Genomic DNA, 27,477 nt, shown 5'->3' on the forward strand with positions numbered 1-27,477 from the left:
GAATGAAAAGCCAACTTTGCAAAAAAAATTCATAGCTTTTAACTGCCCTTATGTTCAAGAAGTCTTTTTTACCTATCACACAGAGCTTTTCAATATTAAAAACAAGGCACCTACTACATTTATTTACTGAAGTATTGTTTACTGAGATAACTTCATCTATGCTGCAAATCCTATTCCTGAGGATAGCAGGCATGAAAACCAAGGGGCAGTTTGCCCTGCATATAAATAGAGCATGAGTTAATTACTACCTACTCAATCTTAACTGGGTATGTAAGTAACTAAAGCATTACACTGCAGCTGAAACTCGTGGGCAGGATCCCCCATCCCTGAATTCACTTTGAGTTTATTCTTACAGGACTACCAAAGGTGTCTTATCACTGTTGTCACATCTTTGTTTTTTAAAGCGTCATGCAATGCCTAATATATATGTGAAACATTTTTTAGCTCCTTATCATCACGGGAATAGGGGCATCTGGAGAATTATCCCTGTGTTCTGTTGGGTTTTTTCCCTTTCCTCATTTCTTGGTAACCTATCTTGCAGAGATGTTTTTGTACAGTGCATAATGCTACAGGGATTAGCGAATCAGTCCCATAAGCACAGTAAGAAAACAAACACAATTATCAGACTCCCAGAAAGAATATATGAATATCAGTATCTTCTTCTTAAGTTATCCAGTAATCCCAGTAAGGAAAGGCCCTAATTCCCAGAGAGGGTAAATTTCACTAGGAGTAGGTTGTTGTAATTTGGTTTTCATTTCACTGTTGACCTTTACCTATGCAAAACATAGAAGAACACACTTCTGCAATTAACCCTTCCTAATCTCTTGCAGGTATAGAGATGGACAACACAATAGCTGTTTAGTTTCTAAAAAAGAAAACTAGTATTTAGCTAATGCAGTCTGATCTTTCACCAGTCAACCCAAGTTTTGCCAGAGACTTCGAGGATCAGAGTCCTGGGTCCCAAATATTCAAAGATTAAGGGGAAGAGAAATTGAATCTGTTATCTTCATTATTTCAGAGGCTATCTTACACTGATCTGACATGATTATGACTCACATATCAAAAACATATGGAGCAAATAATGAAAATTGTACCTCCTACTAAAATTGTTTTGGTAAATATTCTTGAAGTCGACCTAAAAAATCCACTTTTCTTCAGACTTTGCATACCCTTATACTTATAGGGAAAATGCAACTAATGTTCAAACTACATTTATTAGATAATTTTCTGATATACCAAGACAGTTTTACAAAGGTCAAATATAATTCTTGATTAGGGTTCCTGTAATTTCACATTCCATTCCCTGTGTTGTCCATAATGTTTTCAAATGTCACTGAACATTTTTTCCCTCTGCTCTCACTTTTTTTTTTCTGTAAAAAAGGAGCTGTCACTACCTGCTCCTCTATGATTCCTGCTACTAAAATGACATGAGAGCTCAATTTCTTTTTCCTATGTCCACTGTACTTTTTAGCTTTTCATCTTGTCTCCTTAAAGAGAAGTCAACTGTATGTTCGTGTTAACTGCCCTTGTTACTCAAGTGGCATCACAATCGTAATCTGCAGAGCCAGGACATTGCATCTCCTGAGGATGGAGGACTCCCTGCCCCTCAGAGGAATTGTGCCAACTGCTTCTTCTGCTCCTACCTGCCAATTTAAGGAAGGGCACTGAGTTTAAAAACGCTGTGGAATGAAGATCTTCTTATAAACAAGCTTGGTGCACCTGCAGAAACCATCAACTAAAGATGGAGAATGAAACCAAGACAACATTATATCAAGAATGTAAAAGTACTTAATTGCACACATAGCTAAAATTTAAAATAGCCTAAATTTGCAAGATAACTTTGTGCTGTTGAGATTTTATTGTTGTTTTATTCCTTAGTGATTATATAGATTTTTCATCAACAGTGCATTCCATTTTCATCTTAGTTCTTAACAGGCAAAATGTCATTTCCATCCCAGGACTTTCAAAGGCATGAAAAGAGGTTAAGGAAAAGTCTCACCTTATTCCTAATCTGCTACAAGTGCAGTTCCTGCAGAAGAGGGTAATCTTGTTCTCAGATGACATATGCTTCCATTTCTTCTCTTGTATAGGGTTTGATGATTTTGCAGCCACTGGGTTGTCTGTGGCTTTCATGTTACCCACAGGAAGGCTAAACTACCAAAGTAATTTCCATCAGATCAGAAGAGAATTTGTCTTACTATGTGCAGATACAGTTGTAATTACTGCAGGGGAAGAAGGAAGACATGGGGCTGGGGAAAGGAGTGGAATTGGCTGCTTTACTAATATGCAGAATCACAGAATGGGTCAGGTTGGAAGAGACCACAGTGGGTCACCTGGTCCAACCTCCCTGCTCAAGCCGGGACATCCCAGAGCATGTTGCTCAGGGTTGCATCCAGGAGGTTCTTGAATATCTCCAGTGAGGGAGACTCCACAACCTCTCTGGGCAGCCTGTTCCAGTGCCTGGTCACCTGCACAGTAAAGAAGTTCTTCCTCATATTCAGGTGGAACTTTCTGTTTCTGTCATCAGTTCCTTGGCATCAGTTTCTGTCCATTGCCTCTTGTCCTATTGTTTGACACCATGTTCTGTAATTACTAATTTGTAGTAATTGTCAAACCATGGTTTTAGGCACCAGTAGTCCTCTAACACTTTTAAATGCTGTAAAGATAAATACTTATAAAGACAAAAGCTGTAAAAATTTACTGAGGACTGTGTAGGACCTATACTCACTTAAGTAGATGAACGCATTTAAAATGTAATGTTATGTAATTATTGAAAGTTCTTCCAAATCAAAAGCATCCACAACCTATGTGGGCAGGTTGATTACTGTGTCTGTCAAATCCAAATGTTCAGGAGCTGCTCAGTGATAATGCCCCCAACATTCAAATCTAATTATAATTTAGTAATTTATTTTACCTCTAAAATCTGTGAACTGGAGGCTTCTCAGGTGACTCCAAGAGTTACCTGAATAGCTAGTTCATGTTGTGGTTAGGAATGCACAGAAGTGACTCTGACTTCATAACCAACAAAAAAGATATTGATAAAGAATTTTCAAAATTAAGAAGCTGCTTGGTTTTGCCAGTCTAGAAGCAAGATAAAACTACTGGAGAAGAGGCATCTTGGGTAACCTCTACAGATGTGACAAACTACCACAGTTCCCAAGGGCTGAGAAGCAATTCCTCCAACTGTGCACATCAGACTGCACACTGCCCTCACTGGACCCTGCACACTACTTATGGAGCTTGCAGAATTTAATTTCACAGGACTGTACACCAAGATGACAGGGGTCCAGCCTCTTGGTTTATTTAATGTTCCTTGGGAAAAGCAAGCCTTCATATGGCATATGATTACCGTGAAACAGAGCCATGATATAAAAACAGAATTTTCAGCTACTTCAGCTGGGTATTTTCAGACAGTTCTCTCCTTAAGGCATAGTTGTTTATTACATGCCAAATATCTATGACAATTATGAAAGCAGCTTAAATGTTAAATATTGATATATCATTTTCATATTTCATTTGTAGCAAACTACAAATAATTCTGACTCAAATGGAGTCTCACTTCTGGAAAACATTGTATGTCAGCTTAGTATGGTAATGCAGGAAGCTTTTCCCTGTGTACAAAGAGAAAATAAATCCTTTGTGCCAAATGCATTAAAATTCTAGGTATTTTTCAGGCTTGGTGATACCAACCAAAACTGAGAACTTTTTATTCTGCACAACAGGCATCCCATTGTTTTGCTAGACAGAGTAAGAAGAATTTATAGCAACACAAGATAGGAGTTATGTATTATTTATGGTTTTGTGTAGTAGTGATTTGGTAGATAGAAGTTTTCTATTAGTGTAAATAGGATACCAGTAGTATTTTTTCTCACGGGAAGAAAATCCTTTGCTATGAATTCTCACCTGAAAGGGCAGTTTTAAACGTGAATTAACATTAATGGAATTAACAGTATTTGTTTTATAACTTAAAAGTAACTTCTGGTTGAAGAAAGAAATTAACAACAAATAAATAAGGAATAGCATTAATCCATGCATGTTATCCCAAAAAACTAATCCCACAAAACTATCCTGATAACTAGTAACTGCAGCACTGAACTGTAGATTTTAATTTATCTAAAAGCTCTCATGTTGTTACTTTCACTGATCTAAAATGCAGTACATATTTTAGGGGCAATTTTAAGTTAATTTTCCAATTCCACCCTCAACAAGTTAGACTACAAAACATTACATGACTAACATCTTGAAAACTGTCTGATTACAAAAGCTCAAAAGGATAAAATGTTGAAGAACTCAATTTGTCAAAGAACAATCATGATCTTGCAATTCTGATCTCCTCCCATTTAGTGTGGGAGGAAAATCCTGTATTCTGTAAACATAAACCAGTAACGTAGTAATGACAGAGAGATAGATCTCTTTTTTTGGTTGTTTTTTTTTTTTTCTTAATCTCAGTGACCTTTCTCCCATAGAAGAGAAATTGCACAATCTACATTTCAGATGCAACATATGCAAGGCTTTATTTCATGACATATAACACTTGTTAAAACTCAGTAAAAACTCCCTGTTCTTTTCTCTGTGCTGCCCTAGTGATGACACTCAAACTTCACAGGTGACTGATAATAAACACAGAATCTACTTTGTGCTCTTTCCTAGCTCATCCAAACATTCAGCCACACATGCAGTTCACAGCACTGGAATCTTCCCATAAAATTACCACTTAATAAATTACATTTCAAAAGAAATCCAACTCCAATCCAGTTCATTATTTGTCAAAATCCTTCAAAAGTTGGAACTTTTTCTAGGGGGAAAAATCCCTAAAGCCTTTTTTTCTAAAGCTTTAGTCTGTCTTTAAAAACAAGCATCCTAGTTTAATTTCCAAATCCACTCAATTTTTAATGAGTTCCTGCTATTTTTCTCTTACTCCTGCTATTTTTGTCTTACTCAGTTGTTGAAATTAAGTTTATACCACAGCTTCGACCCTTAGTTTTTAGGTAGGAATAGTGCTACTTCTCACTGTGCTTTTGTTGACTCTGCAGTAACTGCAGTTACTCCCTTGAATTACACTGCAACATTTGAGACCTGACAAAATAAAACTAGGAATACAAAACATGGACTAAAAAGTTACCTTTCCTGCCCCACTATGTTCCTTGTCCACTTCATTACACAAACCAACAGATTTAGGCAAGTGTTGGGATCACCCTTTCAATGGGCAAAGTAAAAAGAAGAAAGGGAAAACAAACCAAACAGTCACTACTGCAATTTAGGCCTGTGAAATAAAATACACAGTGATAAAACACACACAGAAGCAACCCGTTTTCCAGACTTCCTACCGTTAATTGAGAAATGCCTTTTGGATATCGTGTTCAACATCTGTTGACTATAATGGCACAGTGAATCCTGATGGTGAATCCTCCTTTCTTCAAGTTCAAAACCAAAAAGGAATTTCATGTCTTGTGGAAGGGACTTCTGATCATTGTAGATGCACAGACTATTTCATGTTGGGGACCATCAGAGACTCCTTCAGCAGCTTATACATATGTAAATGATGACAAACCATAATGCAGCATGACTCTTCTCATTGCTTACAGTTAATAAAGAATCTGGTAGTTTTTATGGCTTAAATCAGCAGTTCAGCTTAAAATTTGAACCTCAATTACAGAACTACCTTTCTAAGTAAAAGGAGTACTATGGGACACTTGAAGTTTTCAAAATATCCCCAGCAAGATATCCTTGAAGTACCCTTGGAAGTATCCTCTTCAAGCCTGTTCAGGAAGACCATGCTTTTTTAGTACTCAGTGCTGAGTATTATGGATACTTGTAATTCAGAGCAGCACAGATATCTAAACACTTTACTAAACTCTTCAGAACTATGAAAAAACCTACCACCTTTAATTTTACACATTCAGCTTCACAACCTATTACCCAAATATTAATTACATTAGCATTTTGCTCACCATATAGTATAGCCATGAAAATGATGATTCTGCATATGAACACTTCCTCTAAGAAGTCATAAATCAACAGAAACACAGGGTTAAAAATTTTCAACTTTGAAGTTTATTTAGAACTCAGGGGTTAAGCGTGGTAAGTTTCCAATTGTCTAATAATAGCATACCCATTTAACTAGCATGGAAATTGCACTAATTCCCCCTGCCCCCCTCCCCCTTAGAAATCTGGTTCATTTTAACAGACGGTGGTTTTGCAAATAGTGCACTCTAGGACACTACTGCAATTCCTGAGTGTTCAAAGCTACTGTATAATACATTATGCTGAAAGAAAACCAACAAAATTATTATTCAGAGCTAAACCAGCTATTTTACCTTACTGCTGAAGTACAGAAACATAAAATGCAGTGTATTTTAACAAACTCAAGGCAATTGTTTTAGAATGCTTAAAAAGGGGAAGAAAGAGAAAAAAAAAGAAAAAAACCACCATTTTAAAAAATGACATCCTTTTTGCCTTAGTTTAAAACAAAATAATTTTTAGCCTCAAGTCATTAGCCTCAAGCCTATTAAAAATGGCCAGTGAACTTAAGACTCGCTCAGACTGATATGTAGTTGTGACTAAAATATCCATGTTGGTATTCCTTGTCCTTTTAGGGTATTCCTAGCGGCTCTAACAAAAGCAGCATAACAGGATATCTCTGGTTTATCATTCTAGTGCTCTTGAAAATGAGTTACTAACAGCACTGGCCAGAGTGCTTACACATGGAATTTCAGACAATCACCCTACAATGCACTTCAGCTTTACCGTGCAAAGCCAATCTAGTCATAAACATCCCCACATCAAACACATTAAATTGTGCCAAAGTATGTGATGTGAATAAATGTCAGCTAATCTATCAATACACTGACAAATGTCAGCATTGTTTAAGCCCAAAATAAAATTTCATTTGTCAGAACTGACCTCCTGCATGGGCAGACTGCATAGTCTATCTAAGTAACTAGTTTTCATCCAGGAAAATCTCTTCCAAGTCGTATTTATGTTGACAAACAGGTTTAGAGAGTTTCAGCCCTCTAAATTAGCTGTGAGTTAAAACATCAAGGAAAAGGTTCCACCATCAGTTGGTGGGATTTTCCCATGATAGACCCAATCACTTCTTGATCAAAACAAAGCTGAAGCAGTGGTGGCTGGTGGAAATGCTAATTACATTGTTCTTGCATCATTTCTCGTGATGCATTATTCTCATTTACAGATGATTTTAGCAGAAGGGTTCTTCAGGCAGCAGCTGAAAAAAAAGCAACTTCTTGTTTCAAGTTGTGTGTTTTCTTTATGGAAACTTGTTTTGAACAAAGAACTAATAGTACAGGCAACTGCCAGCAAGAACTACCAAGAGATAATGTGTTCCACTCTAGCATTATGTCAGTGGCTTGCCAATCCTTTTTCCCCTAAAATATTTGTAAAAACATTGGAAATATCTATGAAATTTAAAAAACAGCTCCTAAAACATCTGCTTAATGTCCTTTCCTTCAAATATAAAAGACCTCCACATTTCAGGGTCTTTTGCTATAGGTGCAAGGGAGAGGCTGAGAAAGAGGTAAAAGGTAGGACAACTTCTATCTTTTCTGTTGTCATGTTACAAAATTTAAATGACTACTACTCTAGAGATTAAATACAGACTTTACATAAACAATCAGAACAATGGAAATAAACCATAACTGAAGCCATATAAAATCCTTATCAGGTCAAGTGACGGTATATTAAGAACAACCATATATGTTATATAGAAGATAATATACACAGATTTTAACAGTTATTTTTCCCCTTAAAAGTCACTGTCAGTAGAATCACAGTCTTACTGTACAGACAAGTGACTGGAATATTTGAAATCACTAACGGGGTAAATTGAGGTTATAAAAGCAAAATGTTATCAAGTACACCTTTGCACATGTCTATACTAGACTTAAATTAAAAGCTTTAAGCATTCTCCTACACACTCCACTTTCAACCTAAATGGAATATCACTGACAGTATATAAAGAGGGCACTTCTAATCTAGTTAGTGTAACTATGCTACAGGACAGCTATCTTACAAAGGAGATTAAGTTCAGATGTTTAGAAACTTTAAAAATAAGAGAAAGCTAGAAACGCTAAACAGCTACTCGAATGTAACTATAATTATCTTTTAGAGACTATTAGACTAAACTGCAGTATTTGCTATGGTCATTGTATTAAAAGAAAGTTCTACCACACCTAAAGGATAAGGCATAGCCATCTACTAATTGGCATATTTGTTTATTTGTCTCAGTTTGTGAAAAGGTCCTTATTTGTGTAAGCAGCAAAACAAACTCCAACTGAATGATTGCTATATGCAAAAGAATTGAAGGCAATTGCCTCTGCAGTGAACTTTACAGTTCTCAACAGCACACACGCAACATGCTATCTGAAAAAAGTTACTAACTGAACTACATATATTAAATACTGAAAAAAGTTTTACATTTTTTATTATAATTTATTTTATTTAACAATCTAAGAAGTTTGCAGCCATCAGAAGTTCCAGTGCAATTTCAGGTGCAATTGGGAATTCAGGAATCTCCGTAGAGCTGTTAGTATAGCGGACCTTGTAGGTGAAATACATGCATACTTTGGATAGGACATGGGATGGGATCTCTCTAAAATTGACCTCATTTGTTTCATTTTCTGCAAACTGACCTGTAGAAAGAAAAAGACAACATAAAAGAACACCAAACCACAAGTCAAAATCTCAATTCACTGCCAAATGAAGTAACTTACCATATTCATACAATGCATTCTCAATAGACCTGCTTAAGTCCCATATTCCAGGGTACTAGACTCTTCATTGTAAAGCAGGATGTGCCACATTCAGAGCCCTCAAGAATACTAAAACACCCACCATTGTGAAATGTTTATTTAGGCTGCAGCCTATCAACATTACTCTGAACAATTACACCAGAAATTCAGGTTTACTTCCAATACAGCTGATAGGTGCTCTAAAACTGTAGTGTGCTTAGCTCTAAGAGGCATCAATCCAAATTTCTAGCTGTCTTATCCAAGGAAAAAGAAGGTTTCTAGATGTTTCATATCTGCATATGCACACTTATCAGTAGTCCCTTCTATGACTCAGTAGCTTTGAATTCCTCAGTTTCAGGCAGATTTGACAAGAGGGTTGAAACCTCAAAGATGCATTAACTTGATAAGCTGTGAAAACAGACAGCAGGGACAGGAAAATTCTAGCTGTACTGGAGAGAAGTTTACATGCAGTACAAGTTTATCCCTATTAGATATTAAAGAATTTATTAAGAATTCAAATCTCAAAACACAAGTACATTTGAAATTAATTTTCTATAGTGCCTATAACCATGAAACCTGGATGATGCGAAGGTTAGGATCCTACGGTTAGTCCCACAGGATTTCTTTTATTTTTGTCTTTCATTCCCTCACATCTCTGGACTTTCAACTCCTTAAACTGAAAGACAATAAAAAATACTAATATTAACTCCACATTTACGGGAGACTAGCAATGTTTCGTTCCCACTATTTCTGAGGGCATCTCCTAGCTACAAAGCAGAATTTACTAATGTCTACACAGATTTGTGTAGAAATATCTGCATGCACTAAAGCCAATCTGGCTTGAATTTTAGTACAGGAACAGTTGGAAGCAAAAGAAGAAATGTTAGCATATTGGCCATGTCACAGCACTGAAACTGAAGACTTACACATCAGTGAAATCATGACCTACTGAACTAGACAGCAACAGTACTTTTCCTTGTGACCCATTTATCTTGTTAGTATTTATACAAAATATTCTTGACTGCTGAGTCCTTTACAGAGGCAGTTTCTAGCCCTCTAAGCAGGCTACTTTGCCTTTTATTCCTTCACACTGAATAAATTCAGAGCAGGTCTTGTAATTATTCTTCTTCTTAGATGTCTGGGAGGCTGACACAGAACACTTACTACGTATTTTCAAATGCAACCATTAAAATGACAGCAGAACATTGCACTGAGAATTTTAATTGCTCAGTTTGCCCAAGTATTACGAAGTAATTAAAAAATATATTAAGCCAATAGATCTCTCCAGTAATTCCCCTCATCAGAATCTAGAAGAGAACATAAGAATGACCATATTCAGTTCCAAGCTCCATGTTGCTTCCGTCCATCACTCAAGTGGACAAAGGTAAGTGCACAGAATAAAGGTATAGAAGAGAGAAAGCACTTGTGCTAACTTCTCCCTGTTCTCTCCCCACCCTTTTGGTCTTCAAAAATGTCCAGATGCTTCTTAAACCAGATATAGTCTCATATATTCAGTAACATGTGAGGTCCTTCCCTCCTGTAAGTGTATCTACCCTGGTCTCAATCTTAAACTTTCATCATTAAGCTCAGGAACTCCTTGCCATAGGATGTTGTGAACACATGAATTAACCCCAGTAGGCAGCAAAGCACCACACAGCCACTTGCTCATTTACCCCTGCTGCTGACAAGGGAAGAGGAAAGGAAGAGTAAAAGCAAGAAAACCTGTGGGTTGAGAGAAGAGAAAGGAAACAAAACAAGTGATGCAAAGGTAATCACCACCTCCCATGGGCTGACTGATGACCAGACAGTTCCCAAGCAAAAGATGGCTTACCTCCCTTTCTTACACCTCTCCCTTTTTTACTTTGGAGCAAGACATTATATGGCATGTAGTATCTCCTTCAGTAGTTCAGGTCATGTGTCTGGTCATGTTTCCTCCCAGCCTCTTGCACACCCTCCCATCTGGTCATTGGGTGGGGAAAGAGTGGGAAACAGAGGAGGCCTGAACAGTGTGCAAACACCTTTCAGCAACAGCTAAAACAGAAGTGTGTTACTGACTCTGTTTTAGTCACAAATCTAAAGCACAGGACCATGTGACCGGCTATGAAGAAAATTAACTCCATATGGAATACCAGAAGTCCTGCCATGGACATGGCAATAAAGAACTACTGGCTCTTGTTCGTTCTGAACTTGCCAGCTCCATGTTTCATATAATACCCTCAAGTTCTCATACCATGGGGAACTAGTAGCAATGACACTGTAAGATCACTAACTCCCCAAAAGCAGAGCCCCATTTTAAGTCCGGTACCACAATACCCCAACAGAGATGGGCTGTTCTGCTGGAAACAGGAATTAGGCAGGACGTGGAAAAGTTATCAGTTACTCAAACTTTCACTTACTGCATGATAAAAATTCAAACTGTCCAAAAGTGAAAGCAAAGAATGTAAAAGTGCTAAGTCTTCTGTACCTACCCGGTCCACTCAACATTGCTTTTATTGTTCCTGATGTTAATGCATGCTCTCTTTTTACAATGAACTCATGGCCATCAGAGGATATTAACTTCACATACATAGCATCTGGGCCCTCACACCCACCGTATGTTTTCTCTTCTCCATCTATAATGGAAAAAAAGATAACAGTTTCAGAACACAATATACTGATTCACATCACTAAAAATGCAAGTTGCAGTCTTTCCTATGACTAAGTTTGCAGACTGAAAATACAATGAGAAATGAGACAGAAGCATTTTACATATTTGAAGATGACTTTTCTGAAGTAACCAGCAATCTGGTTTAAAGTATTTTTGCAAAACTTGGAATTTTTTAAATTAACATCCCTCCATCATCACATTGTGACATGATTTCTAAAATCTACACAGGAATGAAATTTTCCTTTAGACATTCTCAAGTGAATTGAACATGCTACTGCTTCCTTCATTTAAATCTACAGTCATATTTATCATATTAACACTTGCTAAAAGTTAACTAAACACATATCTGATACTGAAAAATATAGATGGCGAGGAAAAAAGTGCTTTCTGAAGCACTGGTAAGAATAAAAGCAGTCAATACTTCTGCTTTGAAGAAATGACATGAAATAAGATTCATCCTCCCTTACTGCCCAACCAGACCCAGAACCATACAGCATCACTGCACACCCAGGTTGTGGCCTTTGGTAGAAAGCATGGAAAGTGCCAAAGCACTAAACCCACAGAGATTTGAAAATTCTCCCCACAGCAGTTTGACTGTACTTTTTCTGTTTCAGTAAATACCTGCTCTCTACTTTGTTTCTCCTGAAGCCTTTATCCCCCTTCCCTTTTTGTATCCCAACAGTGCTACTTTTAAAAGCTGAATTACTGTTGCCAGTGTAGCAAATAAAACACTCCCCCAAGCAAGTCGCTTTGTGAATTCAAGTTAAAATTGAATAATGCAGTTATTGCCAATTTTAATAAAGTATTGCAGTGCCAAACATGCTATAATACATTCAGAAAAAGTATAGATAAAATCAGAATCTGTCCAATCCCGTTTCATTAACCAGTCATTTGTTGAGGCAGAAACAACAGTTTCAGACATGTAGTCATACCACACAGTGTAATTTATCAGAAATCAGTTCCTATTATGATCTCTGAGCCAGAATTCAATAGGCTGACCTTAGTTAACAAACAAGCAAAGAATTATTTTAAAAAGTATGTAGTGCACTATATAAAAGTTTAGTGTTATAAAAGCCTAAAGGTAGGCTTTTCCTATTTTATTTATTCCTATTTTAGCATGTATATTTTCAGGACTATGCACATTAAGCAAGTGAAATTTTTTGTTAGAATAAATACACTCTGAACAAGTCTTCCAATAAATTAACAGTCACTTGAGAAAATTCTCCTACAAAACATTTGCAGGAAGTTCCACTAACATTTGAGACTACAAGAAAAAGTGACAAGATCAACATTTAAAGTCTTAGAATCCACCTCCTCTACCAATATGAGAGAGAAAATGCTTCAAATCATAGGAAAACAAGAAACACTCTAAGACTGTGAACTTACCCATTCTCTTCTTATTAAAAAAATCGTTTCTTTTCAACTGCAGATTTTGCAATAGGAGAGTCTGAAAAAACACAAGTGGCAATATGTCAAGTCAGCAGTAAAATTCTCAAAGCCCCCTTTACTTATTAATCTTTATGTTACCATAAACACTCTTCCAAAAAGAATATGATGATACACAACATGCAATGTTGATGAGCAGTATGTTTTGAAAACAGGAAGCCTATGAAGTTATCAATGGGAAATGCAAACCCTCGACCTTGGCACCTCCAGTACTGTCTGGAGGCCGACCTGCTGGAAAGCAGCTTTGTATGAACAGACCTGGGGGTGCTGGTGGACAAGTTGAACATGACCCAGCAGCGTGCCCTTGCAGCAAGGATGGCCAACAGCACCCTGGGCTTTATTTAAAAGCATTGCCAGAATGTTGAGGCAGGTGATCTTGCCCCTCCACTCAGCACTACTGGGACACACACCTGGAGTGCTGGGTTCAGTATGACACACTGAACAGAATCCCGCAAAGCGTCACAAAGATGACCGAGGGATTGAAGCTCTTGTCATACAAGGTCAGGCTGAGAAAACTGGGGTTGTTTAGGCCAGAGAAGAGAAGGCTCAGGGATCAGTCTAATCAGTACGCACTAAATACCTGGCCTTCAACCTGTCCTTCACAGAAGATTGACAGTTCCCAATACCACCATCAATATCACCTAGATAATCTACTTCAGACATATAATGCAGGTATTCACATGGTAAGTTAACTAGGAGCTTTCATATCTTATATACTGATATGCAGCTTGATGCATGTGTATTTCTCCATGGAAAGGAAATTAAAGAGTTAGAAAAATGGAAGCACTTATTTACAAAACAAATCTGGCATGTTCAGATACAACTTTTATTTCTTTACCCCAAACTGCATCTCTGCTGTGGAAAGGAAAACTTTGGAAGAGAAATTCTACCCACCCACCTGCTATCCTAAAATTCCTTTCATATCAACAGCCACTCTGCAAACATTACCCAGTACAAATCAATGATACTGCTGTGTGCCCACAGATTCAGGAAAATAGCACCAGTGATTCTGGGTGATCTCCCAGCTCAGGGTTGAGGGCAGTCAAGAGATCAGACCACAGCCCACATTTGCTCCCTCCTATGTTTCCGGTAAAAGTTTAGCAAAAAAATGTTAGCAAGCTGAGGAAGCTGCAAGATTTGGAAGAAGTACTACAGATACCTCTTGCTACTGCTGATTGCTTCACTTCTGCACAGCACTTTGATGCTAGTTTATTCCATCTCTCTTTTTTCATAGCTGCAAATATCAAATAGTCCAAATGTTTCCTGAAGCTTTCAGAAGAAGGCCCTTTGTTATATACACCTAATGAAACTACACACACATAACCAATAGCTTTTAGTTGTCTGAAGAGAAATGAGCAAAAATAATCCTCCACTTACATTGCTACTTTCTTTGAAAATTATCCTGACTTTATGGAATTATCTTTAAAAAATATTTTCCTTACCACTGGTATAAGGAACATCTTAACCTGTACTCTTGCAGGTGAAAAGTTCCTGAATATAAGGCACATAGAAGAATGTTCTCTGAGAGTTAATTTGTGTACGCTGTAATACAGATTCCCTAGCATGGAGTGTTAAATGCCTTCATTATTTTCATTAATTCCAGGAACTCATCTAAGAAAATTACATTTAGGTGCTGGAACAGTTAGGGCCCAAAACTGATGGGATCTTTCACCCTGTTTCAGCAGTTTTTGTAAATGGAAATCAGGCATCTTATTGGAGAGTATCTGTTGCTCAGGAACTGAAGAAATATCTCACATTAGTATTTCTACTTTGCAGAAGAGGATCACTTGTACTACCTCTTTTTCTAGCCACAAAACCATTTGCTACATTCCAAAAGAGTAGTGAAACTGCCTATGATTTACAAATAATAATACTTGAAAAAAAAAAAAGCAACACAGAAGTGATACCACTCTTTGAAAGTGTTGGTGATGATAAAATACGCCTTTACAATACAAATAATGCCACTAAACACAGGAATAAAGGCTAGTTAGTGGGAATGAAGATATACTAAGACCTTGCAAGGTAAACGCATAACTTCAGGAGGCTCATACACTGAAAGATTGAAAATTGAGACTGAAAAAAAGTCTACACAAAAAAAATTAGCTGTCACAAAAATATACAATAAGCATTTTAATAAATCAAATGTGCTGTCATATGATTAGAGAGGGAAAAAATATAGTAATTAACAAAGAAGAAAAAAATTATCAGGCTCAGAGGTCTGAATTCAATTGTACTAAACAGTAAAATAGGATAAAAATGCAGCAAGCCTTAGTAGTTTTAGGGCACGCTGAACTAATCTAATATCTAAAAAATTCATCAGTCATTTTCCTTGGGAAAAAGGAAACTCAAATAAGATGCAATCTGGGCTCAGTGTACCATCTGGGGTTAAAAATATGTGAAGAGAGGTAATCTTAAAATAAGAAAGAACCTTTCTACAAGACTACAAGAATACAGTAAGGTGTTGCAAACATAGAGCAACTGGACTAGAAAAGAACTACTAGTTCCTCAAAAAAAATAGTCGAACTTTTTTTTAAACAATGCTGCCAGAAAAGCATAGGCAGATTTGGATGAGACAGAAGTGGAAAGCATTGCAACAGAAGCGGAACAAAGCGTAACACAGACAAGCGACCAGTCTTGAAAAACTGCATACTACAAGCCACGTGAAATTAAGGCATATGAAATCCAAGATTCCTTGGAGGGACCATTACAATCTTCTTTCATGTAGTCAGGGCTTGTTATTTGGGGGTATAGTCATTCTGTGGTCAACTATAAACTGATGCAGCTCTGTGGGGGCAAAAGAAAAAAGAAGGGTGAGGGACAAAGAGGCAAATGCACATTAAGGATTCCTTTGCAAGAGAGACAGGGAATATTCGCAATGTTACACATGAGCAACAGTTTGTCTGGAATACCACACACAATTCTGAAGCCCTGTTTTCAAGAAAAAGAAGTTTGAAATACAAGAACTACAGGGAGGACCTACTGATATGACCAAAGAGCCTGTTTATAAAAGAAAAATTAATCTTCCTTATTCAGCTTAGCAAAACTGGAATGAAGATAAATATAAAAATTCATTAAAAGGATAAACACTGTCGGGAAAACTATGCCAACATAATACCTCAGTTTAAGTTCAACAAATGAACGCAAACACAAAAAGGGATAAAATTTATAGTGCTATTCCAGAATCCAAGTTTGGCTCTGAATATAGAAAACAGCAAACATTCTATTGCCAAAAGTAAAAGTTGCAGAAAAGCCACCCTGCTTTTAAGAAAATGATATGTTTCCATATATGATGCATTTGACAGGTTAGCAAGGGACACACTGAGTTTCACTCAGTTTCCATTCTGATGCAATAAGATGTCATTAAAAAAAAAATTCTGAATACTATTAGCAGTACAGATTTATTCCTGACATAATAGCTAACAGCAGAGAGCCCAGAAAAATCAGAGAGCCAATGCAACAAATGAGGAGAAAGGAAAACAATGACACTCAGGAACCCTGAAAAACCTAAAAAACCAGTAATGGTTCCTCTTCTGGATCAGGAAGTGTTCAGTCTGTCATGACATTGTATGAAGATCAGAACATTGTCAAAGCCAGAAAAAAATGCACACAGAAGAGAAATCAAAAGGACATAGAAATACCTCCCACAAAATCTCACTTGCGCACACAGGGAGTAAAAAAGGAATATGGAGGGAAATTTTCTGCACAGTTTTTTTAACTGACAGTGGCATGGCCTTAGGTTTTAAATAATAGGTCAAGGAGAGTCAAGCAACCTTGTATGTTGTCTTCCAAGAAATTATTTTCTCTCAGTGTATTTCCAGTGTAATGTTTATTACAAAACGTATCACTATATTTTACTTCTACATATAATGAAAGCAGCATAAATGACAAGACAATAGGAAGAAAGAGACTGAGATTTCTGAACATGCCTGATAACTACCTATATTTTAATTACTTTTCCACATTTTATAATTGCCTGTTTGACTTCACCAAGACTACACCAATGCAGCAGTCAGGAAGAGAACAATCCAAGTTTTGTTAACGTGTACTTTTTATATATTTTTGACTTGACTATTTCAGACTCCTGCAAAGAACCACTAATTTATGCTGAAGTACATTCACAATTCCATCTGCCCTTCAAGAAGCTTATGTGGCATTACCATAAGGTAGCTCAAGTCCCTGACTTTAATCTCAAAAAAGCACATATATTAGGTATTACTGTTTTCCTGTTTTGCCTCCTTAAAAAAAGGGCAAAAACTGCATTTATTAAGAGAAAGTTTACATAAAAGGGATATGCCACATTTTAATCAGAGGAAGATACAATACAACTAAACTAAATTTTCCAACCACTCTAAAAAGGATTTCCTACTGCACAAAACACAAAATTGTCATTAGATATTAGGAACTAAAAATTGCCACAAGTTGCCAGAATATTTACACATACCAGGTACAATATAGCGAAATATCATAAACCTTTAAACCATGGCAATTAAGCCACTTAAGGTAAATGTTCTTGTTTCCCTACTTTAACTTCTTTTTCTTACACCTCTAAGAAGAAATAGGATGGTGTAGTGAGTTTAGTCTGATCTCTTTCCTGCTTCTCTGGACCATCAAATGCAAGAACAAAACTGAAGCATGTCCACAACCATCCCAGGTCACTCCCAAAGCTGCATGCTCATCTCTCAAATCTGCCAGAATTTACAGAATATCATTTCTTTGTATGCCTTGTATGCCAGTGAGAGGAATAGGCAGTAATGTAGCTGAACACACTTGACCACTGCATGGCTTGCATAACCCCACTGCTCTGTTCTCATTAGCACAAGAAAACTGAATCTATGCAAACATTTCAAGCATTCAGATTCTTTGATCCCACAGGAAAACCCTTTAAAAACTCAGATGCTGGTTTAAGGAAATTCAAATGTCTTCCAACTAATTAGCTGCACAACTTTTGTATGCTTCAGCTGCTGAGACTTGTATCCATTTCTAGAAAACATGTGGCAAATAATACAAAGGCCTTCACAACTCCTAGGTTTGTTTAAAAGCCAAACGTGACATTTTTTGGTGTCATTTATATATCAGTAAGAGTTCATCAATTACCAAAGGCTGCTGTGTGTTACGACTACAGCCTCCTACTGTTCAATCCTAAATTCTACCCTATCCTGTATAATAACTTGTTTAAAAACACCGCTCTTAAGTTCAGCATCCATTGCTCAGCCTGCATCAAAAAATAATTAATGAAAGGACCAAAGCATATTTAGAAAAAACATGAGGAGAAACTGGTACAGCATGATTTCCAAATCAGCTGATTCACTACTCCAGTACTCTCAGGCTCTAAAATTCAAGTTTTCTGGGACACAGTGGAATGTGACAGGAAGGTATACTACACATAAATGCTAGCTGAGATAAACAGGAGATGGGGTAGGATAGCATGCGTGGAGCACCAAAGACCTTAGTTAAGATTTCTTTTCCTATCTAAGGAAACTTTCCTTTTCAGTAATCCCCCAGAAAGTTTTAACAAAAAAACCCCAAAAACACGGGCAGGGGAGTGTTACTGTTTTCTTCCAAACATACTAAAAGCCCTGTACTGTACAGCTCTTGCCATCAGGTGGAAAAGGCTGCTGGCATAATGCAAAATTTTACAGGGCATGTATTTTTGCCCTCTTGTTATAGACATTCACCAAAAACTACTGTTATGCAAACTACCCCACAATGAAGATAACTAAATCCTGAACCTTTCTAGGTGGTAAGAGACTTGTAAAAATACACCAAAATTCCTTAAATTAATCTGACAAACTCCATACTTTTATGACATAACTTAAGGATTTCTTGTAACACACACGAGAATTGTAAAAATACAGTAAAACATCTGAAGCTGAGTATCCTTGAGTGTGATGATAATTTATCTCACTACAATAATATTAAAACAATTAACAATATTAAAAGTCTTCACATTAAGACTATGTGGAACCATCTAAATCTGTTTATCACCTGCTCTGGTACAGAAAAAAAAAAAGAAGAAAAAAATCTCAAATGGCTTTTCTCTGACACAAGGAAAAATTGAGTGCTGAAGTGCTAGAAGTTTCTAAAAATTATCTTAAAGCTCCCAATGGAAATATTAGCAAAAATTTTACTGACATAAACATTTTATTGATATAACTTAAACTCATTAAAACACTGATCTCAAGGCATAAGCTGTGTGCCACATATGCAAAGATGTGGCCAATATACTACAAGAAAACTAATAAACACTTATTCCCCTTAAAAGTAACTCTTCAGTTCATAAAACATTATTTCTCCCCCAACAATTATTTTGGTCCTTATTATAAAAGCAGAAAATTTGGAGCATGTAAGGGATTATTCAGAAATAAGTGCACAAAGTGGTTCTTATCGTAAAGGTCTCTTGCCTGCCTGTTTATCTGTTTTTCTGGTTTGCTTCCAAAAGCCATCAAAGCCAAGTAAACAAATGGCCTGCGACTATTTAGGTCTCTTCAGAACTCAAAGCTTAACTTACAATCTACAGTACCAAACATACTTAGAAATATTTAACAGAAGTTAACCAAATTGGCTGTCAAAGCAAACTGCTAGCTGCACCCTCACCTTTTCACTCATAAACGTGAAGCCCTCAATAACTTACTAATGCTCAGGTTCCCTTGTATTAAAGCAGAACCTCCCTCTGAGGAACACACGGCACTCAGAAGCTCATTTCTGTTGCTACAAGTAGGTGTATCACCCTTTGCTTTGCTTACATTCGCCGACCATTACAGCCAAATCCCTTGAACCAGCACTTCTCACCTTGGCAAAACAACCCCTGGGGGCGCATCATAAATTTTCTCGGCCTTAACTTTTCCCCTCTCTCTACGGCTTAGCGTAGGAAAAGGGCAAACGTCTCTTATGGCAGGAGTTTGGGGGTGATGCTCAAATCCAGCACTGTTCCAGAAAGCCCCTTTTCCTGCGGCGCCGGGATTCCAAGGAGAACGTTTTGGTGGAGGAACGCGTCTTTCGCCACCACCTCGGCAGGAGAACCCCGGCCTGGCACCGCGCCCCGCGCACCCCGCCGGCCCCCGGCGCCGCTCCGGCCCCTCCGCCCGACCCCCGTTCAGCCACCCCCCCCACCCCCCGCCAGGAGCGGGGCGAGACCCGCTGCCCTCCGCGGGGCCGGCTGCGGGGGCTCCTCGCTCCCGCTCGACGGGGCGCCCCGCCCCCGGGGTGTCTCTCACAGCCCCGGCGGGGTCTCTCTCCCGCGGCCGCCCCTCACCCGTGGCCGCCGCTCCCTCCGCCCCGTTCGCAGGGCCGCGGTATCGGCCCAGCTGCCTCCGAGCGCTTCCGCCCGGGTCAGGGGCCGCTTCCGGCCCCCCCTGCCCCGACCGTCCGGCGCCCGTGCTCCCGGCACGCCGTGCGTCCGGAGCGGTGCATGCTGGGGCGCGTAGTTCCCGGGGCATCTGCAGGCCCGCCATGTCAGGGCTCGGGGGTGTCGGTCAACAGCAGCATAACATGAGCGAGCATGTGCCCGGTGGCCCGGCAGGCCAGTGGCATCCTGGCTTGTATCCAGAATAGTGTGGCCAGCAGGCCCAGGGCAGTGATCATCCTCTGTGGTCAGCACCGGTGAGGTCGCTGTTCAGTTCAGACACCTCAAGTCTTGTGTTCACTTCTGGGCCTCTCAATTAATGCACGACACCGAGGTGCTGGGGGGGTGTCCAGAGGAGGGTAACGGAGCTGGTGAAGGTTCTGGAGCACGAGTTTTATGAGGAGCAGCTGAGGGAGCTGGGGTAGTTTAGCCTGGAGAAGGCTCAGTGAAGGCCTTATGGCTCTCTACAACTACATGTAGGAAGGTTCAATAGATGGGGTTGGCCTCTTCTCTCAGGAAGGTGGCGAGAGGACACGAGGCAATGGCCTCAAGCTGTGCCAGGGGAGGTTCAGGTTGGACATCAGGAGGAATTTCTTCACAGAAGGGGTGATTAGATATTGGAATGGACTGCCCAGAGAGGTGGTGGAGTCACCATCTCTGGGGGTGTTTAAGGAAAGATTGGATGAGGCAATTGGTCTGGTTGACGTGGTGGTGTTGGGCCACAGGTTGGATTCGATGGCCTCAGAGGTGTTTTCCAGCTCAGTTGATTCTAGGATTCTGTGGCTGGGCGGCTGTCATAGGTACGGGAGACGCTGACATGGGGGCGCCGCGGAGCCGGCCGGACCCTTCCCGCGGGCGGAACCGAAGTGCGGCGTGGCGGCGGCGCGGCGGCGCTGCCGCTGTGGCACCGCTCGTGGTGTTCCCGGTGCGGCCGCGGCTCCGCCATGCTGCTGCCGCTGCTGCTGCTCCGGGGCGCCGCCGCCCCCGCCGCCCCCGCCGCCTGCCGCCGCGCCTCCGCCTCCGCCTCCGCATGGCTGCGGGGCGCCGCGCACCCCGCCTGCCGCCACCGGGCCGTTCTGCTCGCTGCCGCCGCGAGGCCCCAACAGGTTGTGCGTGGGGGCTGTGGGGACCGTGTGTGGGAGCGGGAGGAGCGTTCTCGCTGCTCGGGGAAAGGGCGGCGGCCCTGAGATTCGCGGTTTTGCCCTTAGAGGATTTTGAGGAGGAAAGCGAGGTGCTCCCCGGGGCGTACCTCCTCTGTTACGCCCAGGTGAGACCCCACCTGGAGTGTTGAGTCCAGCCCTGGGGCCCCCATCGACCTGTTGGAGCGAGTGCAGAGGAGGCCACCAAGATGATTGCGAGGATGTAGCATCTCTCCTACAATGAAAGATTGAGGGAATTGGGTTTGTTTAGCCTGGAGAAGAGGCGGCTTCGGGGTGACCTAACTGTGCTCTTCCAGTACCTGAAGGGAGTCTACAGGAAAGTCGTGTAGGGAAAAGGGACTTTTTATAAGGACATGAAGTGCCAGGACGATGGGGAATGGATTAAAACTGAGAGTAGATTTAGCTACTCTGAAGGAAGCTATTTAGCTAATCCAAGATATTAGGATAAAAATTCTTCGCTGTGAGGGTAGTCAGGCACTGGAACAGGTTGCCCAGAGAAACAGAGGATTCCCCAACCGTCAAGGTGTTCAAGGCTGGCCTGGATCGAGCTTGGAGCAAACTGGTATAGTGGCAGGTGTCCCTACCCACAGCAGGGATGCTGGAACTGAATGATCTTTAAGGCCCAGTTCAACCCAGGCCATTCTATGATTCTGTGATCAAACAGAGACGTGATGAGCACGGGTGCCGTAAATGTCTCCCTGCAAAGCTGTGTGTAAGTCGATTGCTGCCTCAATTCTCAGTAAGGGGGTTGCAGACATTTAATGCTAACATGCTATATTTACATGGAAAGTTATTAAAACAGGCAGTATATTAGTTGGAGTTTGTGGCATGCTTTGGAGTGTAACCTAACTTTAATCCGTAGTTTAAAACGCTGGGGGTGGGTTCAGGGCAAGGAGAAACTTTCTGTGGGTGTGTATACGTACATGTATGTGTGTATGTGTATATGGATGGTAGATACAAGCTGTAGTACTCGTGTTCCTTAGCCATGTACTGGTTTTATCTTTCAGGTTACATCTTTTCAAGGAGTGGCTGGTCGCAGCCTCAGCACATCCTCCCCTCATGATCACCCAGAACATGGAAGATTAGTTTATAAAGGAAATTTGGCAAAGACAGTGTTAGGTATGTGACTTGAAGTGGTTTATATTGCCTTTTTTTGTTGTTGCTGTTTCAACAGTGTTTAGGAACTTTAAAATGGAACATTAAAAGTGAGCATTCTCCTTTCCAAGTTTGCCAAAATCTGGATTGTCTGTACAGCAAAACAAATAAAAAAGGTGGTAGTGGTGGTGCTTGGTTTCTGCTTCTCTGCTTGAGTTTGCAGGGAGTTCTTTTCATTCCTCTAACCCTTCAGCCTTCTTTGGCTTCTCTTGCAGCCCTTGGGGTGACTTACCCAATCCAGTAAGCAGTGAAGATGAGCTATAACTGCTGTTTACATTCTGTGTGCTTGGAAGTGTTCCTGAAATGCTTCCCAGGCAGACAGGTATTATGATGAAATGCTTCATCCGTAATAAGACTTCTCTAATCTTTCTTTGGCCAGTTAATGTTACAAAGACCCAGTGAAAAATAAAGCCACTGGATGTTTTCTGATACACGTCTTTGAAATGTGTCCTAACACACTTATTTGTCACAGCATCTTGGGCTCCTGGTTCTCACGGTGGCTTAAGGACTGTGGATTGTCCACGGCACTGGCTACTGTCTTTCAAACCACATGCAAGATGGGTGTGGAGTACTTGTTAATATTGAGTAACTCAGGGTTTATGCATGGTGAGGGACCAAGCTGACTTCTTTGTAATGCACACTGAATGTCAGCATTAGTTGTTGATGAAGAGAGAAATTCCCTGTCTGCCATATCTTCAATGAGTACCATTACATGTGTCAATGAATGGAGTCAAGTCTCATTAGAAATCAGTTTTCCTGCCTGTGAAGTAAAAACTTCATATGTGTGCATAACCGCTAATAACTGACTGCATCACAGAAATAGAGCCAGCTACAAGCTTTGATAAACCCAACATGAACATACAAACAAATCAGAACAGCAGCAATGAGACAGGGTCGAGCTTTCAACAGTTTCTCTGTGAGCTTAAAAAAAAAGAGAAAAGGGTTTTCAGTAACTTCATCAGTTCAAGTAATGGCATTGTTATGTGGAAGAAGAATAGATGTAATTGGAGAGAAAGTTTTGCTCATAAGAAAATTTTGCTTCATTTTCTCTGTTTTTTTCTTTTATGTAGGTGTGAAGTTTTTCTCTTACTCCACCAGCATATTCAACCTGTTCATGATGCCCTACATCATGCTCAAGAGTGGTATTGGAGTGGAAAGTCTGCTTGTCCAAGCTGCCTTTTATGGGTTGATTGGGGTTTTTACGTTTGTAACACCAGTTACTTTGCATATCCTTACAAAAGGTTACGTGATCCGACTCTATTATAAAGATGAAGTGGACACTTATACAGCCATTACCTACAATGCCATCTTGGCAGAAAAAGCAACTGTTTTCCATCAGAAAGATGTAAAGATTCCAGACATCACAAAGATGTTTACAACATTTTATGCTAAGACAAAATCAATGCTTGTTAATCCTACACTTTTCCCAAATCCTCAGGATTATAACCATCTCATGGGCTATGACAAATCCTCATTTTTTAAATTTGAGGAATTAGAGGAGGTAAAGGAAGCTGATGAAAGGAAATAATTTGAAGATAATGTCAGTATCATTGTCCATACTGCAGTACTATATATGTGAAAGAATGTAAAAATCTATTACACTTGCTTAAGTATCAGGTAGCTGGAGTTTTCCTTATGCATTTTGGAATGTATAAAAGGAGACGCTTCTTAAAAAATATTACAAACAATGTGAGGATTTCTTTAATGACATAAAATACAGTAAAAAAAGGAGATGCTTAGACCTGTCTTGTGCTTGTTTATTCTTGGTTTGATTTTTATTGTTAGCTCTCCAGACACCTGTAAAACACCTGAGCTGTGTGGCAGTCTCACCATCTCCATGTCAAAAGAAGCCATTCGTAATAGACAAATCATCAACACTCATTACCTATCAAGTATGTAGTTAGGCTGTTAAGCCTTAAATATCAATTGTACTTAATCCAAAAATACCGGGCTTTTTGTCACTGCTGGTGGTGCTATAAAGGGAGTGAACGTGGCTTTCCCTTCCCTTCCCTTTGTGAGACCATCAGTAGCCAGAAGGAGTCTCTAGAAAGCAGGCAGGTATTCTTGTGAATTCCTGCTACAACCTCCTCCTGAAGGAGGGGAAAACATGAGAAGAATGGCTGTGTTGCTGTGATCTCTAGCTACTCGAAGCTACTCTGAGGTTTCTTAAAGTCCCACTCTGAGCAACCCTGTCCCCAGAGGTGGAGAGCAAGAGGCTCTTCTTGGGCACAGGAAAGTACCGTGGCATAAATTTGCTCTGTGAGCATCCCACTGACAACAGGTGCTGTATTTGAATCAACTTGAAGAACATTCTAGCAGCTAGTGGTTAAAATGCATTCCGTCAGAATTTGTGTAAGGTGGGGAAGCAACTGTGCCTTTAAAAAACATACCTCTTGATTTTCAGCACTGCAAAGAAAGCCACCTTTCACTGAACTTAAAAGGGGATCAGGTCTTTTTGTGGTACTAGACTGGTTCTTCTCCCTTGAGTGTGTAGAGTTTGGATTTATATTTTTTAGCCCAAAGCACATAAACTGACAGATACTTGTTTTCAAAGACTGAAGGGCCTAAATATTTTGAGTCATAAAAACTACTGAATTGAAAAAAACCCCCAAAAGTGAAATTAATCCTTCTATGTTAGCAGTATTAAGAAAATATAATGCTTGCTACTAGTCATCCTGATCCTCCAAATAAAGAAAAAATTATTATAGCTAGCTTTCAAGATGTTTCCTAAGTTATAGCTGAAAAACTATATAAGTCTAAATGTCTTCCAGTACTATTATTTCAATTTCTTTTTGTAGGATGACACTACAGATGATATTAAACCAGTGGTTTTGAATGTTGCTTTTCTGATTGCCCTCAATGAACTTGCTGAGTAATCAAAAAGCAAATCGTCCCATCCCAATATTTTTGAGGCAGTTCTTTTGTGTTGGCACAGCTATAATTTAAAAAGCCTTATTGTATTTCATTAAGCCAGTATCATTTCATGGGTAGCAATAATATCTGAATAAAATTTTCATCAATTATATTGAACGTGTGAGGTTCAAATTATATTGAACAAGCAATTCTGATCACCTGGTTGTACTACTTGTCCTCATTGAAATGATGTTTTACACATAGTTAAAAGTAATCTTTCCATGTCTGATGCATTCACTCACTTCTTTTGGTGCTTGCATTGAAAGATGAGGTTGACTTGATCTTCCAATGCCAAATACAGGGAGAATCAGAAGTAGAGTTTGCAGGAGAAGGTGAAGGAAAGACTCCAAAATTATATTTATTTACTCCATAGGCAATGTCAAAATCCTCACCTTTTTCTTCTGACTGCAAAACGTTTTCATTTCTAAATTTGAGATTTGGCCAATTCAGAATTAAGCAGCGTGAGTAAGATATCTCAACGCCAGTGGCTAAGTTTCTGTCTATGGAAGATAAATATTATTTCTTCTGCTCGTGTTCTGGTAGTGAAAAGAAAGTTAAGCTAGTAGGTGGCTTTCTGACACACAGATGATTAAAAATAATATTAAAAGAGTCCAGAATTCTGCCAGAAGATAGGTGATGATTCTGGCTGTGATGTAGTCTCAGAAAAAATATTTAAAAATTCCAATCTGCAACTTAATAGGATAGTACTTTCATGTTAGGAAAAGAGAAGACCAGACTTACTGAAGATACTCAATATTCTACCTGCTTCTGCTTTGTTTGCTGCTACACTTAGATTGTGTACTTGGAACTGTAGGACCATTTAGGTTGGAAAACACTTCCAGGATCATCAACTCCAACCATTAACCCAGCACTGCTAAGTCCACCACTAAATCATGTCCTTAAGTGCCTTTATACATATTTTAAATATCTCCTGGCATGGTGACTCAACCACTTCCCCAGGGAGCCTGTGCCAATGCTTGACAACCCTTTCACTGATGAAATCTTCCCTAATACCCAGCTATACATCCCCTCGTGCAACTTGAGGCTGTTTCCTCTTGTCCTATTGCTTATTACTTGGGAGAAGAGACTGATCCCCACTTTGCTACAACCTGCTTTCAGGTTGTAGAGAGTGGTAAGGTCAACCCTCAACCTCCTTTCCTCCAGGCTAAACAACCCCAGTTCCCTGAGCTGTTCCTCCTAAGACTTGTGTTCCAGACCCTTCACCAGCTTCACTGCCCTTTTCTGGACACACTCAACACCTCAATGTCCTTTGTGTAGTGAAGGGCCCAAAAATGAACACAGAATTTGAGTATACTTGCACATACGTGACTGGTGTAGATCCCTGGAATTGTTGAGAGCAGTTATTCACATTAGAATTAAAATGACAAGATGTGCTTCTGCTTTGCTCTGGGTTCTGAGCAGTGTGTCTTAATAAAGATATTTTGTAGTGCATTGTGTGCATTTCCAAGTGGGAAGCTCTGAAATGCTTGGTGTCCTAAGGTAGAAAATGTGTGTAAAACCAGAACAGGCCCTCCTGCGGCTAACAAATCCTGCAAGAGAATCAACTGTGGTGTGTTTCAATAAACAAATTACTACCAGGTAATTCTCCAAGGCTGTTAGCTCCATGTCTGTTTAACAATCCTATTAATTTTGTGAACTGCTATTTTCTTCTAGTGTATTTTTCTTCAGTTTTATACACTTGTTGAAAACCAGTACTAATTGCAGAAATATTACTACTTGCTAACATTTTTGTCCCTGGAAGTTGTTGATATTTCTTTGGGTGTAGGTAGCTTGTATACGATGTGGAAGAAACAATTTAGGAGATCTAGAGAATGTGCTTGTACACATGGAGGTTCTGAAGGAAATACTGATGTAGAAGCCCAGTTTTCTGAAATAAGTGATGTACAAACTGTCTTATTTGCAAGGCAATGCCTACCATGAAGGCTGACAGCTCCTGCAGCTTTTTCAGGACCAACCTATCACTTTTCCATAGCAGCTGGGTCGCATATCTTACCCTGGTACCAGTTTCCCTTGGTCTGGTGTGAAGAGCAGGAACATATCAGTGTG

At 39.6% G+C, this 27,477-nt stretch overlaps 2 protein-coding genes across 3 annotated transcripts; one reads left to right on the top strand and one right to left on the bottom strand.

Annotated features, from left to right (window-relative positions):
* Positions 1-6,031: 6,031 nt before the first annotated feature.
* On the bottom strand, positions 6,032-20,185 carry ELOC (elongin C). 2 transcript variants are annotated; one of them, XM_048286827.1, is made up of 4 exons: positions 20,093-20,185; positions 12,781-12,841; positions 11,216-11,359; positions 6,032-8,648 (listed from the first exon to the last, which is right to left on the bottom strand). In XM_048286827.1, the coding sequence occupies exons 2-4, from the start codon at positions 12,782-12,784 to the stop codon at positions 8,458-8,460; spliced, it is 339 nt and encodes a 112-aa protein (XP_048142784.1). In that variant the 5' UTR covers positions 12,785-12,841; positions 20,093-20,185; the 3' UTR covers positions 6,032-8,457. The 2 variants fall into 2 exon arrangements, with proteins under 2 accessions (XP_048142784.1, XP_048142785.1); XM_048286828.1 differs by lacking the exon at positions 20,093-20,185 and adding an exon at positions 19,630-19,816.
* An 860-nt stretch (positions 20,186-21,045) lies between these two features.
* On the top strand, positions 21,046-24,236 carry TMEM70 (transmembrane protein 70). Its single transcript, XM_048287034.1, has 3 exons — positions 21,046-21,288; positions 22,350-22,461; positions 23,568-24,236. The coding sequence occupies exons 1-3, from the start codon at positions 21,127-21,129 to the stop codon at positions 24,023-24,025; spliced, it is 732 nt and encodes a 243-aa protein (XP_048142991.1). The 5' UTR covers positions 21,046-21,126; the 3' UTR covers positions 24,026-24,236.
* The last annotated feature ends 3,241 nt before the right edge of the window (positions 24,237-27,477 follow it).

The sequence above is a fragment of the Corvus hawaiiensis genome, chromosome 26 (assembly GCF_020740725.1).
Source record: "Corvus hawaiiensis isolate bCorHaw1 chromosome 26, bCorHaw1.pri.cur, whole genome shotgun sequence".
Taxonomy (NCBI): domain Eukaryota; kingdom Metazoa; phylum Chordata; class Aves; order Passeriformes; family Corvidae; genus Corvus; species Corvus hawaiiensis.